This window comes from Centroberyx affinis, unplaced genomic scaffold, assembly GCF_046629955.1.
Source record: "Centroberyx affinis isolate AG114_WGS23_722 - 3 ecotype Tasmania unplaced genomic scaffold, CSIRO-AGI_Caff_v1 ptg001167l_1, whole genome shotgun sequence".
Taxonomy (NCBI): domain Eukaryota; kingdom Metazoa; phylum Chordata; class Actinopteri; order Beryciformes; family Berycidae; genus Centroberyx; species Centroberyx affinis.
The window spans coordinates 184,648-201,877 of record NW_027279698.1 but is presented as its reverse complement, the minus strand read 5'-3'; the positions used below and the strand labels follow the sequence as shown (position 1 = coordinate 201,877).

The 17,230-nt window shown below is 42.9% G+C and overlaps 1 protein-coding gene across 1 annotated transcript; it reads right to left on the bottom strand.

Annotated features, from left to right (window-relative positions):
- Positions 1–574: 574 nt before the first annotated feature.
- Positions 575–11,262, bottom strand: LOC139648168 (transforming acidic coiled-coil-containing protein 1-like; the record flags this gene model as incomplete). The annotated part of the gene is made up of 8 exons (XM_071524208.1): positions 10,774–11,262; positions 8,847–8,938; positions 5,944–6,421; positions 3,890–3,944; positions 3,681–3,759; positions 2,739–2,791; positions 770–901; positions 575–651 (listed from the first exon to the last, which is right to left on the bottom strand). Coding segments are annotated over exons 1-8 (1,082 nt in total), but the record flags the coding sequence as incomplete, so codon positions are not given.
- Positions 11,263–17,230: the final 5,968 nt, after the last annotated feature.

Below are 17,230 nucleotides of genomic sequence, written 5' to 3'. Positions count from 1 at the left end.
TTTTCCTGTAATAAGAAAAAACATGTGATGAGACTCACTGAACCTTATGAGAGACTGCCTGGTTCTTGAAGATAAAATGTAGCCTACATCATCGTGCTGCTACTTCCAAAACAGCAAAAAGGTAAAGAATAGTTTATTAATGGTTTATACGTCTTGAGACCCAAATGTTCCCCTATTTGTCTGCTTGACTATTCTTTCTTCCTCTTAGCTTTCCACCTGTCAAACTCATAAAAACATTACAAATATATATATATATTTATATATATATATATATATATATATTTGTAATGTTTTTTTTTGTAATGTTTTTATCACCTAATATATATATATATTTATATATATACTGTATATATATATATATATATATATATATATATATATATAATGGACTCCTGACTCTCTTTACACACAAAAATATAAAGAGCAAACACAACACAGATAAAGTCCCCTCCGCACCAATTAATTGAGTTGATGTTTCAGTCAGTCAGCCTTTCGCAAGACAACCCTCAAGTCAATCAATCATGCTCATTTCTCCAATATAACTGATTAAATAAAAAGCATCATGTTTCTTCACCTCATCTCAACGACTTCTTGTTTGCTGTCATCGTACTTCCTCTTCCAGTCGCTGGCCTCCACCTCCTTAGTGATGATCTGAAAGGAGACGTCTGCCGTGAGCAGAGATTTACATACAAAAAACCTGAGGAGAAAACAAACACACTGATAACACTGATGATGTTTGGCACTGTGTAAAGGTGGGTGATGTATGTACCTCCTCCCTGATGAGGGTGAGAACTGCCTGTTTCTCTGCCTCACTGATGCAGATGGAATCCAGGACCTGACTTCCTGTTTTCTGCATCTCACTTCCCTCCGACTTGTTCTTCAGCTTGCATGGATCTTCGTACTGGTGAGAGAAAATGAGATGTGTTGTCCCTCATCAGCTACTGTACGTTCAGTGATATAGTGGAGGGTAAAGCCACCTAAACTAAATAGAGTTTATCCATCTATCCAAGCTGTTATAACAACTCTATGATAGAAATTCATACCATACATTATGAAAAAGTAGCATTCGTGTATGCTGCTTTTTTTTAAAAACTGGTTAAAATGATAATCCTCAAGATTCTCATTTTCCTTGATTCTGGCGACACCTTTGATGATAAGTGATCATTGTTTTCATGTTTTGGACTCAATGTAGGCACTGGCCCAACATAATAATGAAGACACTTAATGTAGACTGCGGCTTCTTATATTTCTTTTACCTTCTTATTCAAACCAAACCACTGTTGTTGCTTCTGTAAAACACATCGCTTCCTTCCTGTGCAGCAGAGTATTTTTCCCAGGAAAGAGGGACACCCTCATAGGTGTTTAACAACAAATGTAAAAAAAAAAGTTTTGTCATATATATTGGTGATAGATGTAGCATAACAGACATTTCTTTATATGAAAAAGTTGCTGATTATGACTTTAAGGTTGCCCACCCTTTTATTCACCACTATAACCCTCTTCTTCTTGGTAGTTGATTCTAAGTGAAGACTTATTCTTAGTGACCTCCATAAAGAACTCTAATGTACTAATGTAATATTAATGAAATGCTGGGCTGCAGTTTAGGGGTTTTTGTAACTTGTTTCTGCACTTGAAGCCTCTGGCTGGTTATTTAACTAATTTTATTTCTCTCTCCTCCCCTTCTGTATGGCCTCTCTTCACTTCTCTTCAATCTTCTCTCTCATCCTCTTGCCTTCATTAGCTTCTTTCGTTCTCATCTCTCTTGGCTTTCAATCGTTGTTCTAAAAACCTCTTGTTCCTCGTTCTTCCTCCCCTCCCCCACCTCCCCTCTTGTCCTTCCCTGGATTATGACAGTCATATTCTAATCTCCTGAATGATAATCCAAATCCCTCTGTCACCTGAGTAGATTGACATAGTGGCAGACATAAAGGACCTCCTGCTTTTCTAAAGCACATGAGTGCAGCCATCACGTCAGACAAGCTGTCATAGCGTCCCTGCTGCAGCCCCAGACGTAATGCAACAAGCTCACATGGCCTCAATATATCATTTACCACACAAATGTCACTCATTCAGTTCACAACAGACTTAATAAGGAATGTCAGGCTTAATGTCAGTACACAGCAAATTGTGTTGATCTTTCAGTGACAAGTATGTGGAGTTGACAAGTGTTGACTGGAGTGTTGTTTGTTCACTCAGAGAGCCAATGTGGCTCCGGGGCGAGTGTTCAAAACTATCTAGAAGTGTCAAATTAACTCTGATGGGTGTGGAGTTCTATAAACACTGGCACAGTGATGATTTTTACACTCTCACACTAAATTAACACTGACAATTTTGCTGTGTAGAGGTGACCCATGAGCTCTAATCCTACACTAGCCTTACTGCAGCATACTGTGCCATCTGAAACTGAGCACAATGTGGCAGTGTAACCATAACAGTGACCAGTGAGACTGGTGCTGGGAGAAGTCTGGGCTGGACAAGGCTTTCTGTTTCCTGCCCTATAGTTCAGGTCGAGCATTAAAGAGTGTTTCAGCCCCACCTAGTGGTGACTGATGGGATCATTGTTATCATCATTGCAGGTGCTTTGGTAAGTGTAGATGAAAGGTCTAAAGCTCTGACAAATGCTGTATGTGACTGTGTGGCAGTGCGATAACGGATAATGTATGAATAGACGGTGGGTCTGGGGCCTGGCAGATGAATATTGTATTGCTTGAATAAAATGATTGATTAAATGTCCTCACCACAGAGCAGCAGTCTGACTCCTCGGCTCTGGATGTCACAATGCATTCTAGGCCTGGGAGAAAGCAGCACATAACATATTAATGTACACACATGTTACACAACGCTTGTATCAAGGGAAGAATTCAGGGTCAGTAATGTTGTGCCTTTGGTAAAAGATGATTTATCAACATGACCAGCAGGTGGCAGTAAATATCATATCTCTCCAAATCAATTGTTTTCTTGCAGGCAACATCAGTCTGTTACCCTGACATACTTCCATGTCTGTGATGTGCACTCACACTAGAAAGATGAATAGTAGGTCAATAAATCTTTCATATCGGAGCCAGCAAAATGCTAATGTCTGCAGTAAAATAACAATATGCCATTCAAAATGCCATTCGAGACCATATAACCACAGGCCACTGCACTTGGTGCCAGTGCCACAACACAGCACCTCTGTGACAGTGAGGTCTACCAACATCAGATCATTAAAGCTGTGTCACATTTAGCCTGAAGGCTGCTGTGGTCCAGTACAATCTGGCTGTTTTGTCACACCAACAAATCCCTGCTCAGATGCTGAAGCTCCACACAACTGTACTGTATACATTTAGCTCATGACTGCCAGCTCACACAGTCACAAGTTTCGATGGAGCACTAATTGATATGCGGGGTTAATGATTAATGTTGTGTGTGTGTGTGTAAGAGTAAAACAAAGATGACCTTCTCTCTGTCTGTCATGGATCGACCATGGCTGATTGTTTGCCCAGAGGGAAACTAAAGCAAACCATTGTCTAAACTTAAACAACCAGCTATCTGATCGCTGTACAGTAGAAACCTCAGGTCTAAATCCCTCTCAGACTAAAAGGAGAGCGAGAGCTAGCAGCATGTAACTGAATTGCCCCCAGACATTTAGACATTATGAACACAGCATCAAATAGATCTTCATTGACCCTCTCACTCACTGCTTTGGTCCTTGTCTGGTTTGACTCCACTGCTTGCCAGCTTCTCCTCGTCTGTGGCGTGGCCTCCACGACGGTCATCCTTCAACAGCAGCAAACAGAAATACCCACACATACTGTAAGAACTTGTAAGAACAGGTAGGTAAACAAAAATATAAAACATTCAAGAACTAACAAACACTAAACACACAGCAAACACTGTTGATTCTCACCTGTCCACTAATGTCCTTTTGCACCGGCTGGTTCTGCTTTACTTTACAGGAGTTCCTGAGTACAAGGAGGATGGAGGTCAATAACAACATCAGTGTTAACCCTAACCTCATAGCTCTGTGTGTGTGTGTGTGTGTGTGTGTGTGTGTGTCACGGAGTCCTGCAGTTTCCCATAGGGGCTCTAAGTGGACCCATGCATGCTGTGTAAGCATGTAGGCAGGTGTAATGGTGAGAAGAGAAAGCAGGAGAGACAGGAAGCCTGATAGTCGGACCTCATTGCCTTGCTCTGTGTGTGTGTGTGTGTGTATGTGTCTGTGCTGAGCTCGCATACTCTGCTAAAAGTGCTGAATTACACAGAAGAAAAAGCAGATTAATGAAACAGGCTGTTGACAAACTGAAATAAGAGCAGGAACAGTTGTGCAGAGCATTAGGAAGGAATTACAAGGTTTCCACTAACACTCTCTCTCTCTCTCTCTCTCTCTCTCTCTCTTGCTCACTCGCTCATTCGTACTCACACACTCTCTCTCCTCTACTTTATACTCTATTCCTCACACTTTTTTCCGCCTTCACTAAGTGTTTGTGAGCAAGGGGAAATTTAGGTCAGATGGTGGACACAGCAGGCTGTGGAGTTAGCCTGGACTCTCTGAGAGAAACAAGCGCTCTTGTATTTAGAACAGCTAGGGTAGAACTTAGAAACACACACACACACACCCACACACACACGCACACGCACACACACACACACACACACACACACACACACACAGTTATACAGTACTTACAACAGAACACAGAGGAAATGGACTTGCTCAGCAGTCCTGATGCCACACAGAGAGAGCGGGAAACAGAATGACAGGTGGGGGGGGAAGAGGATAAGGAAAAGACACAGGAGAGGACGGGGGGTTAAGGGTTAGGTTAAACACAAGGGTGAGGGGCAGGGTTATTATAGCTTACTAAAAACTAAAACTACATCTAGACAGGTGAGAGAACATTTCAGGAAGCTGAAAATAAAAAAACTACTGAAACTAAACTGAAATGAAAACCTCCCAAAACTCCCAAACCAACAAATAAAATAAAAAAAGCCCTGAATTATTTTCATTTCCACTGCTCCAATGCTGTGAGTGAAGTGTGCAGAATCCTCTAGTAAGGAATAGTCCCAGACTGAAAATTTTCTGTCAGTATGTACACAAATCAGGTGAATTGAAAAAACAAAAATGTAAAAAAAAAAAAAATCTCCATTAAAACAACATCTGTGGAAAAAATAAAACTAAATCTAGTAAACGCTTCCTGAGAATCCTGAGGAACTCAAATTCTAAAATAAAATAAAAAAAACTAAAAGCAGTGGAAATCTATAATAACGCTGGTGAGGGATGAATGGCCGGGCAGGGAGAGAGAATAGATGATGTGGTTGGATGAGTAAAGGGAGCTGAGACGCTCTGGTAGCTACAGAACGGTTCCTGCAGTTTGTTAAAATGGAAACACTTTCATGTCAGACTGACCACATTTTCATTCAGCAGCAATACCACTGAATTTCAGTACTTTGCTATAAGATAGTTCATTGTGCACAATAGTGAGAATTCGCTACTGTTCCCTATAGCCAGAAAAGAGCAGTTTGTTCAGCTCCCAGATCTGTGGGTCAGGTAGAACTGCAAATAATCATAATGCAGTTATTTTGCTGAATATTGTAATTGTGATATAAATTGTAATACAGTATACAGATGCAAATTTTTTAATATTTTAGTTTTTTCAGCAAACAAGAAATATTTTAATCAAAAACTGGGATACTGTTGCTTAAGATTTGCTCAGTTTGAATACAATGAAAGTTTTTTTTTTTTTTACAATGTGCAATTTAGTTTATAGACCAGAAATTGGACTCTGAAACTGAAGTAGTTTATATTGCAATTAATTGTGCAGCCCTAATCAGTTAATCCTGTCACTGCTTGCATGTAAATGTAGCCACTGACTGGAAAGAGGATGGTTGTGATTAATGATTGAAGAGGACTGATTTTAATGAATGTATGCCTTTGTGCGTGTGCATCTCTAATGTGTGACTCACGTGATAATTTTGCCGTTGGTCTTCCTGGGCGACTGTCTTATGGAGTCTTCATTACCTTCCAGGTTACAGGTCAGCTGTGTGTCTGACAGTGAGGGGTCAGAGGTCATGTTGCCATTGAGCATGTCAGGATCCACACAAAGGTCATGGCTGGGGTTCAGGTTAGAGTCGGGGCTGGAGTCCGAGGTCATCGGAGCCTCGTCGTCTACCTCCGAGGGGTCGGGTCTGCTCAGGGGGGAGAGGACACACAGCGATGGGGGCCGGACGGCTGGAGGCTGGGGCGGAGGGCCGGACAGACTGGGCTTGACACTCAGAGTCAGGTTGAGGTTCTGGTCCAAACCAAAGCTGCTGTTGTTAGGGGAGGAGCCGGTGAGGTTGTTCAGGGTATCGACCTCTTGGGATGAGACAGGACCGACATCCTGGTTGGAGTTCTTGTCCAGGAATGGGTGTGACATCAGCTGTCCATCATCTCCAGGAAGCACTGTGAAAAGGTGAGAAAACTGAGTCTGGTTCCCTCTCCCAGCATCTCCATCCTTCAAACACTAAAACCCAAAATCCCCAACCTGTCGCTAACTGATGATTTTAGCTGTCAGGGTTGATGTAATGGCCTTTCCTCTCCTGTTAAAACACTTAAAATGGCTTCTGGCTTCCTATCAGAGCACTCAGAATAGCTCCTCACATCCTGTGTGCTCTCACATCCCGTTAACGGCTAGCTAACGACCGCAGCAGCAGGCTGGTCCCCGTTGAGTCACACTGCTGCTGGTACACAGGACTCTCTGTTACTGAAAAATACACCCACACACCATAAAACCCAGGAACACACAACTACACACAATAGTAAAACTAAAAAACCCTCAGTTCTTTCTTTCTTTCTTTCTTTCTTTCTTTCTTTCTTTCTTTCTTTCTTTCTTTCTTTCTTTCTTCCTTCTCTCTCAACATGCACACACACACACACACACACACACACAGAGTGAATGAAGTCATTGTGGTTTCATTTTGGGTGGGTAACAACTTCTCACACAGTTTGTCATGACGGAAGGCTGATGTGTGTCATTACATCATACATTCAATTCATGTAAGTTTAGGTAAACTTTTGCTCAGTATTAGGGTACATGAACTGCACACACACACACACACACACACACACACACAGGCGCCCCTCGGAGACAGGGCGTAGATGTAGAGGAACCACACCCAGCCTTGCAGAACACACACCGCCACGTGGCCTAGCAACAAAAACAACATCGGGCCCTGTTACAGTTTCACTACTCCATGTAGAAGAGGAGGAGAAGACAGTAAGAGAAGTGAGGGAGAGCGAGCGAGAGACAAACAGATAGAACAGGTAAACATACTGGTGTCTAAGATGTCATGAACATCATGAGTCCTGGTTCAACAGTAGATACAGTCAGATTCTGGCATGTGACATTGGATCCCCCTGAGCTGTTTACGTCTACTTATAGTCAACCAGACTATCAGTTTCTTCACACAGTAAATGCTTTATTTATGAAACCAACACAGATTCTGTACACACCATGTGACTGTGTTAGCATGAAAGGGAGACTGTTATTGTCTGCAAAATAAAATGCAATAATAAACAGATTAATCTCCCTGTTATGATCTGGTACGGTCTACCATATGCTCTGGTCAAAACATTTCCCTAGACTAGCCATCCAAAATCAACTAAGACTGATTTAATCCTTAAGGCTATCATTCTGATACATTGATACACATACAAATACAATTTTGAACTCCACTTCTGCAGAGCAAGTAATGGAATGGAAACTGATGGAGGTGGAGGGTTTGCAAATATCAGCGATATTATAGTATTTGTTTCAGCAAAGGAGAGGCAGTATGTCTTATCCGTTACCATGGTAACGCTGAGGCGGCCTCTGTGTGGGTGAAACCAGGACAACAGGAGGGGAGGGAGGTTAGGAGGGGGCCGAGGTTTGGACAACAGCGGCTGATCATGGGGAGAAAGGAGAACGATGTCTCTGGGAGTGCAGCTTCAAAGAGGCAGGAGCCCTCCCACCCATTTTTCAGTTGATTTACCAGTCTGTGCCTAACAGGAGCGAGCTATTTTACGTTTCTAATACACCTTCATTACACACATCCTGGAAATATTAGAGTATGCTATTCCAAGTCCATCCCTTGTAGGAGGCCTGTCCTATGGGCTGCCACCTTATAACCTCATACATCATCAGAAACAGACATATTGACATTCTGTGTTCAACATGGTGGACAACATGATGCTCCAGACATGGAGTGACACAGGTTAACATAAAAAAATCATTACCACATAATTATGCTAAACAAACAAGACCATCACTAAAGAGATAAAGCAGCATTTTACATTATGTGCCACCAGGTCCAGTCTCAGGAAATCTGATGGATTGCTTTACAGCAGAAAACAGCAGGAGGACGCTGTTCATCCAGTGTAAATGGAGTTCAAGCTTTCAGAGTTTCTCGCAATGTCAGAATGAGTGAAAGGCTGATGGACAAATCACTTGCAACATCCTTATCCTCTTCAATAAATTGAAAGAGAAAACAAATGGGTTCAGAGAAATGTCTGTAGCAACATCCAATGGGGACCATGGGTAAAGTGGCCTTTTTGAGAAACACCAGCACTAACAATACCACTGGTGTAAGATAAAGACTGCCAATCATTTCGGCCATGGTCTTGTTTGTTTACAGTTATTATACCAAGGTATCACAATTAAGTTGACAATGGCATACTGATGTTGAAAATACTCCACATAGCACCTTTAAGCCCCAAACTTTCACACCAAACAAAGCAGAGTTTGAACAGGCTCTGGACCCGTGAATTTCCAACATCACTAGTCAGATGTGATCGGGGTTTGATCAAACAGCAGGAGCACTGGACCAGCCAGATGGATCTGCAGTCTCACCTGTGTGGTTGGAGTTGTCCAGTTGGGTCAGCAGCTTCACAACACCAGGAGACTCTGCTTCTGGAGTCTCAAAGTTCCCCTCAGAGTCCGAACTATGGAGAGAGACAGAGAGAGAGAGTGAGAGAGAGAGAGAGAGAGAGAGAGAGAGAGAGAGAGAGAGAGAGAGAGAGAGAGAGAGAGAGAGAGAGAAATTAGAGCTCTATGGAAGTGTTTGAGCTCGGCCTATCTGGCATGGTATCTGGAACAAATGATGAAATCTCCAGTTTGAAAATGAAAATGTGCTGAAGCTAAGAAATATGAACTGAGATCCATAAAATAGTGATATCTATTCCCATTGATGTAATAAAAAAAAATTATGGAACACTATTGAAGTTTTTGGTATCTTTAGGCTACTAGATGGTTGCAAAATAACAGGCTAACATCTTTAAGAGTGGAGGGGTCTTGAAATATTGATTGATCGATCTAATTAACTACATATACTGTAGATGCCACAAATGGTTAATTAATGACATATATAAAATAATATAAGCTTTACTGTGTCTGTTCAATTAAACACTATCCTTTCCCAATCTTTCAATAAGTAAACAGGCATTGGTTTACAAATATCAATGTAACATCTTCTGTTTTTCTTGAAGTGACATGAAAACAATAGAGTTCAAAGAAGCCCAAACTAAACAAGCTTTTATTTTAAGGGAAGCCAGGGGAAGGAAGAGGCGAGGAAGTGAAGCCTGGGCCCTGCAAGGCCACCTGCATCCTTTGCCCCTCACTAAGGACACACTGTGTCCCAGTACACTCACTCACACACACACACACACACACACACACACACACACACACACACACACAAAGAGCACACACAGTTTTTTGGTCTGCTGTCTCAGCTGCCTAGACACTCAGCCCAAATTTATTTCCAAACTGTGGGGAATGAAAAAGCAAATGAGAGAGAGAGAGAGACAGTGAGAGTTTATGTGGGTGTGGGTGTGTGTGTGTACCCATTCCCAGGCGTTTGAACGCACATCAAAACGTCCACACTCTAATGAAAAACAGCTCAAAGGAACAAAGCCCACACAAGCAACCCTTTCGCTCCCTCTCTGATACCAGCACACACAAACACACACAGAGCTCTACACAACAAAACCATAGAGTTAATCCTTATATACATATCACACACACACACACACACACACACACAAAGCAAATCCACACAGAGTCACGTCCCAGTGATGGCCCCTGCACCGCGGTCTTGGGTGGTTACTTAGAAACTAGAAAGGGACAGAAAAAATCCTAAATCAAAAGCTTTAGAAACTGTGGCTCCCTTCCCTTCCCCCAGCCTTCCGCAACTGTTCCCCAACTGCCAAACAGCACACACACACAAACACACACAAACACAAACACACACACACAGACCTAGACAGTCAGATTCTCCACAGTGTTTGCTCTCTCATAAGGAAATAGGCCTGTGCACACAAAGCAGACTGAGCAGAGAGCAGCAAAATAGCAGTTTGAATGTCTGTATTTTGACTAAGAATCTGTTTTTAGCCAATGACAACATGACCCAGTCAGTGGGATCAGAGTAGGAAAGAATCTGAGATTATACCACAACAGCAATCAGCGTGTGTGTGTATAATAACTGCAGATTCCCCCGAGTCATACTGACAGGTGGTGGACGCACACACACACACACACACAATCTACTGGCCTACACGTGACTGCAACATAGGAAATCTCTCTTCCCCAGCCATCCTTTCTCTCTTTCTCTTTGTCTTTCTATCTCTTCTACAGGCATCAGACCGGCACACACATAAACATACCCACCTACACCAACTCTCTCTCTCTCTCTCTCTCTCTCTCTCTCACACACACACACACACACACACACACACACACACACACACATAAACAAACATCTGTGGCCTAGCCTGCTTACTTGTCCTCCTCGTCATCCTTGTTTTCCAGTTGCCCCACCTGCCCCTCTTCCTCTGCCCCCCCGGTCACTGCTGACCAGGTCCATTTGGCCCACTGTACCGGAGACAACCAGGACATCCTGAACAACCTTTCCCACGGACTCCACGTCTGATGCTAAAACTGCTTCCACCTCTACGGTTGTACAGTTCGGCCTGGGTCGAATCCCACTCTTCAGTTTAAACTTGTCACTTCTGTCAATCAGGCGTCCGTTCTCCTCACAGAGAGTCTATCGATCTGTCTTCATGTCCTTCTCCCTCCTAATGGCAGAGTGCTACCAGATCTCTCTTGTTGTCGAAGATGTGCGAGTTTTCACGGCCTCCCCGCTTGTTTTCTAGACGGCTCGCTCACTTCCTCCTCGCGTTCAGCTTTCCCATCCTGCTCTTCTGCATTGTTGACGACCGTGAGAGGGAAACGTGTGTCACGCTGCTGCTGCTGCTGCTGCTATTGCTGCTTTTCTCCCCACAAGCACTGACTCACACAGTGCAGATTTACTGGAGCATCAGTAGTCACTCCTCTCCCTGCTCCCCTCCCTCCCTCCCTCCCTGTCTCTTCTCTGTCTGGGTGGACCGGAGCAACGATCAGCTGGTTAGCAGACAGCAGCTCCCTCCCACAGCTCGCCCTTCCCCTGCCTCCCTCCCTTCACTGCATGTTTGCTAATTCGGAGTTTGCCTCTATGCTCCCTGATTCTTTCAGGGTTTGTCGATTGTGAGGGAGGAGAGGAGGAGGAGGAGGGGTGGCGAGGTGGAGGAGGCAAAGGAGTCTGGTTACTCTGGGACAGACAGACTACTAGAGGTGAGAAAGAGGAAAGAGATGAAAAAGAAGAGAATAGAGGAAATGAGGTGGCAAACAGAATACATATGAGAAGACGTGTGGAGATGAGCCTGGATCTGAAATTATGCTATTGCTATAGTCTATCTTACTGAAATCATACCACAATACCTTTCTGAAATGATACTATCACTATAGGCTTCTAATATGGCCTACCTTACTGAAAGTATATCAGTACTACAGCCTACCTCACTGAAATTGTACCTTTCCTGTTGCCCACCACTTTGTAATTATAAAATTACTTAAGCCTAAATAAATAACTACCTTCATCAAATGTACTGACTGTGGCATTTAAAAGCCCAGTCCAGATAAGACTACATCCTTTGGCACCATGGTTGCTCCGCTACAGGCGTTGTTTATGTTTATTTCTTTGGACTGAAGACATTTTTTCCTCTCAAATTAACTGACTGAGCTGTTGATACAATGCCGACAGGATTAGACAGCCCACCGGGAGTTTTAAAGGTAATTTTAAGTTGTAAATGGTTTGTTTACTTGGCAGCTCCCAGGAGTGAATGTGGATAACTGTGTAATTGTGGAGCAGAGCTTTGCTGAAAAAGAGCGTATGTGCTTAGTCAACTTTCCCTGGATAAATAAAGGTTTAAAGAGGAAAAGAGATATAAAGTTGCAAAGCCATTATTTTCAGCTATGATTATCTATATACTATGCATCTGTGTGACTGATACTGACAAATAAATTCCAAATTAGGCCTTTAAACAGCCGTTAACGGCATGAGACATGACCAAACCTACAGAGGATCTATTGTTCACTAAAATAACTAGAACAAATACAAATCAATACGCTAAGCCTAGCTTTAACACGACTGATGCAACTACATACCCATCAGGCTGACAGCCTGTAATGAGGCATATGGATGAAAGCTCTCATCCCTATGCAAGCACACGCACACACACACACACACACACACACACACACACACACACACACATACACACATAACCATGCATGTTCACACAAGCACACAAGTGCTGCTCAGGCTCTTCATGGATGGCTTACGTAACTCTCAGTCTAGGATTTCATATTTATATATCACACACACACACACACACACACACACACACACACACACATACATAACACAGTATCTAGGCCAGATGAGATGTGTTCTTTGAAAAAACATGGACCATGACTAATTTAATAACATTCAACTACAATGAAAAAGGCAACGGGGAAAAGAAAAGGGAAGAACCAGAGATGCTTCTCCTTTTGTCGCCACTTTGATTTCCCCTCCCTGCTGTTTACTGCTCGTATGTGAGCAACATGGAAGAAAGAGCAGAAGCACCACAACTGATTACTCTGAGCATGTCTACAGAGACAGGCAGGCAGGCAGACAGGCAGGCAGGCACACACACACACACACACGCACACACACACACAAATAATGTCACACACCAGTGAACAGGCAGAAAGAGGCCCTGTTCAATATAGTTGGACAGAAAGAATTGCATGAATTAGAAGACAGAAGGAGGGAAAACAGCTTTAATTAAAAATGGGGAGGGAGGGAGGGAGGGAGAGAGAGAGAGAGAGAGAGAGAGGGAAAACAAGGATGAAAGAATTACCAAATGGTGGCCAAAGCAAGAGATAGAAAGTGAGTATTTGGGTGGGGCCTGAACCTGAAGTGCTCTTCTCTGTTTCTTGGACATTCCTGACATTTTGTCTCCTCTCCCTTCTTTGTGTCCTTACCTGTCAGTCAGGACAGCTGAGTGGACAAACCTGTCTGTCATGAGGAAAACACGACCTGCCTGCAGCTATCAAAGCCCCTGAAGCAACACGCTCACACTTAATGGACATCCTGTGCTGCATAAACCCTGTTTACTATCCTACATCTTGAAGCTTTGAAGTCGCCTCTGCACACACACCAAAACTCACATACCCCCCCCCCCCCCCCCAGGGTGGGAATAGAATAGGGTGGGAATATCCTTGACTCTCTCCCTGACAGGAGCATGTATTGTGCCATCGATAGAGAAGTAGAAGGAAAAGCAAGAGGGAGAAGAATCAGCTGTTACGTAATCCCTTCCTTTGAAACCAGAAATAGCTCAGCACACACAAACAGTGGCAAAACCACACATACATCCACATGTGGCCAAGAGCTGCCATCTTGGTACAGCGAGACTAGTATGCCACAGGGATAGACACATTACAACAGATATATATACTGGACTTAAGCTATTATATGTGTGTGTGTGTGTGTGTGTGTGTGTGTGTGTTGCCAGTTATCCCTGCTAGAATGCGCATCCCTAATCATCAATTACATTTTGATTGATGGTAGCATGTGTGGTTATGAGCTAAGAATAAATCAACTATGATCAACATGCGAGGGAGCCACAAGAGAGGTGATGTGATACTGTATCAGATAACTATCTGCACACACACAGACACAGAGAGGGAATTAGAGAAGCCTCAACTGTCAGAGACTGTTTTTTCTCTGCTGTCAATCCTCTGCCTGCGATACAGAATATCTTTGGCGTCCCCATCAGCTCTGTGTTGAAACTGTGAGCAGTGGAAGGTTTTTTTAATTAGAAGTTGCATGCAAAGGAATGTAAAAAGTGCTGTGCCTTCATATGTTTCTGATTAGATTGACATTTATGCTGTGCAAATGTCCAATTTATAACAGCAAACAGCAAGCTTGCAATGTGTTAGACTTGAGGGTCTCAGCATTTGCAATAGTAAGGGTCAACAAAATAATAATGTGACAGATACTCCCCGTCACACAAAAATCCCAGCTGAAACAAAGTTAGCATGGAATGGGACAAGTGCATGTGTGTGTGTACTGTGTGTGTAGATTGAGTGAGTGGGTACACTGCAGCAGCAGTCCACAGTAAAGTCTGTAAGTTAGGCAATGACAGACAGCATGAAAGGACAAAAACGAGAAAGGAATGTAGACAGAGAGGAAGGAATGGCTGGTAAAGTTGCAGCTCAATGCATAGATCTTGAGTCTGGACTTAAAAGTGAGAGACCAGATGCTAATCTGGGATCATCATCAAGACATACTTTCTGAAGCGGTCCCATTGACAGTGAATAAGTGAATACATTTTGTAGACAATGTGAGAGTAAGTAGTGTTTTCCCCCCAGAAATTGGCACATTTTCTGGTTCAAGATTCTGTCTACTATGAAATTATCTAATTTGAATATGAGATCTTAAAAACATTCTGTGAGTTTTCAGAACTATTCCATTCATTTTAAATTAAACAGCTGCAGAAAACGTGTCTTGATGGTAATGCATATCCAAGGCTTGTTTCTGTTAGTTGCTGACGTTGATAGAAATTGACCGAATTCTTCGAGTTCATTGAAATTCTGTTTTAGGTGTGGATTATCCCATTATGGGATAATTCCCATAATGGGATAATTTCCCACTTTGAAAGCTTCACTCTAGGAACCAGATCCTTAAAATGAAGTATATCATTATTTCAACATAATTGGAAAAGCATCTGTCCATTCTACCATGCAACTGTTTAATTAATGTAAAATGCAATCTAATCTGCAATCTAATGCAATGTAATCTGCAACATTCTTGTTTTTCTTGATGGTGGCGACACCTTTGGTGATAAGCGCTCATTGCTTTGGTGTTTTGCACTCAATGGAGGCACTGGCCCCACATAATGTAATAATGACACTCAGTGAAGACTGCAGCTTCTTATATTTCTTCTACTTATTCTGAACAAGTCACTGTTGTTTCCGGGAAGATAAAACGCATCACTTCCTGTGCAGCAGAGGATTTTTCCCGGGAAAGAGGGAAAGAGGGAAAGAGGGACCCTCATAGATGTTTAGAACAGCAAAAGTAAAAGCTTTCATGAACTGGGTATAGTTTGAATCACTATTGCATTATATCAATCAGTGATAAAGAGTAACAAAATGGACTTTATTTATATGAATCAATTATGGATTATTACTTAAAGCGTCTACTCTTCACTTTGTTATAGTGCTGAATCACTGCATTGGCTTGTTCAGTGGCAGGGCGCCATCTAGTGGTGATCAGTGGTCTCTCAACAAAATTCCTCTCACAAAAACAGCAGCAACAGATTCAACCTGAGTGTTAGACTGTCAGGACAAAAGAGCACAGGAGAGAAAAGCAGAGGAGCTGAGAGATAGATGAAATAGAGGAAGGAGAGAGGGAAAGAGGGAGAGAGATACATAACTGTTATGATGTCACCTCTGGGAGTTTGTTCACCATGGCAACCATTTGGGAAGGGGTGACAAGTGTATTACATCACGAAAGCATGCATAGATATGCACACACACACTGGAAACAAGGCAGCATGGCTGGTGATATTTATCTTCTGTTCATATTTATACTTTCAAGCAGCCTAGTTCTATCCAGGCCACGGCAGTCTGAGAGAGACCGAAGAAAGAGAGAGAGAGGGAGAGAGAGAGAGAGAGAGAGAGAGTGAGAGAGAGAGAGAGAGAGAGCGATATGGCGGGGTCAGATGCTCCAAAGCCTTTGATGTAAAGTTGGAAAGCACGCCTATGTTTGCATCCATAATATTCCTGCATATTTAATATAAGACCCAATTAGTTGCAATCAGAGCAGAAAACTAGCATGGCGTGAAGAGGGTGAGACTGAATGGAGCCGCGGCAGTGGCATGATAAAACGAAAAGAGAAAGAATGAGGGAACGAGAGAAAGAGGAGGGGCTGAGTTGAGAGGAGTAGCGTACAGACACCAACTAGGCTATTGTTCGTGAGTACAACAGGGACACAAAGAGGACACAATTCCCAGACAATAGTGCATGTACACACATGCACGCACAGAGCGTGGGGAGACGTCACACCCCCTGCTGTTCTGCTTCATGGTGTTTCCATTCAATGTATTTTCCTCTCATACCCAATTCATCAGATCTCTCTATTTCAAGATGACAATATGTGAGCAGTTTCATTACAAAATGCCACATATCTACTTTGAAGGAAGTGTCGCCTAACTCTTTAAGCCTATAAGCCTCAAATATGGAAATAATTATATAATCTAAAATGTCATTACTGTGTAAGTGAAGGTCTTCAGATAGCTAATAACTCCAGTGAGTTTCACTTTCATGCCGGCAAACATGCTGTCAGAGTAGGCGTCACATTCTTCAAACGGACATCTCATTTTGGCATGACGCGCCTCATGTGTTCATAGTGTGTGCCTGTTTGTCTCCCTAAGACAAGAAAAGAGCTTCAGCCCACGTTGGCCTACTATTCGCACCACTGCAGTGAGGAAAGACTTCCAAATGCAGGTCATCCTTTTCCCAAACAAGGGACGGTCTGGATGGCAGGAGGGTTTTGAGCACAGGAGGACTACATCAGGCACTGCTCCACTTAAAAACTACAAAAGGATGATTAAGCTAACTAAAAATAGATCCGAGAAGGAAAGCTAGGATCCCATAGGCGCTGCTTGGCTTTTCATCTTTCCCATAGTGACGACCCCCAACCCCCCCGCCGTCATGCAAACACACACACACACACACACACACACACATCTATCTAGCAGTCTACAGTGCATTTATGTGGTGAATGAGATTTTGTGTGAGAGGTTGTTGATAAAAAAAAAGCACCCAAACAATGAGCCTTGTATGAATGTGGTCTGGTCTCAGCGTCGGTC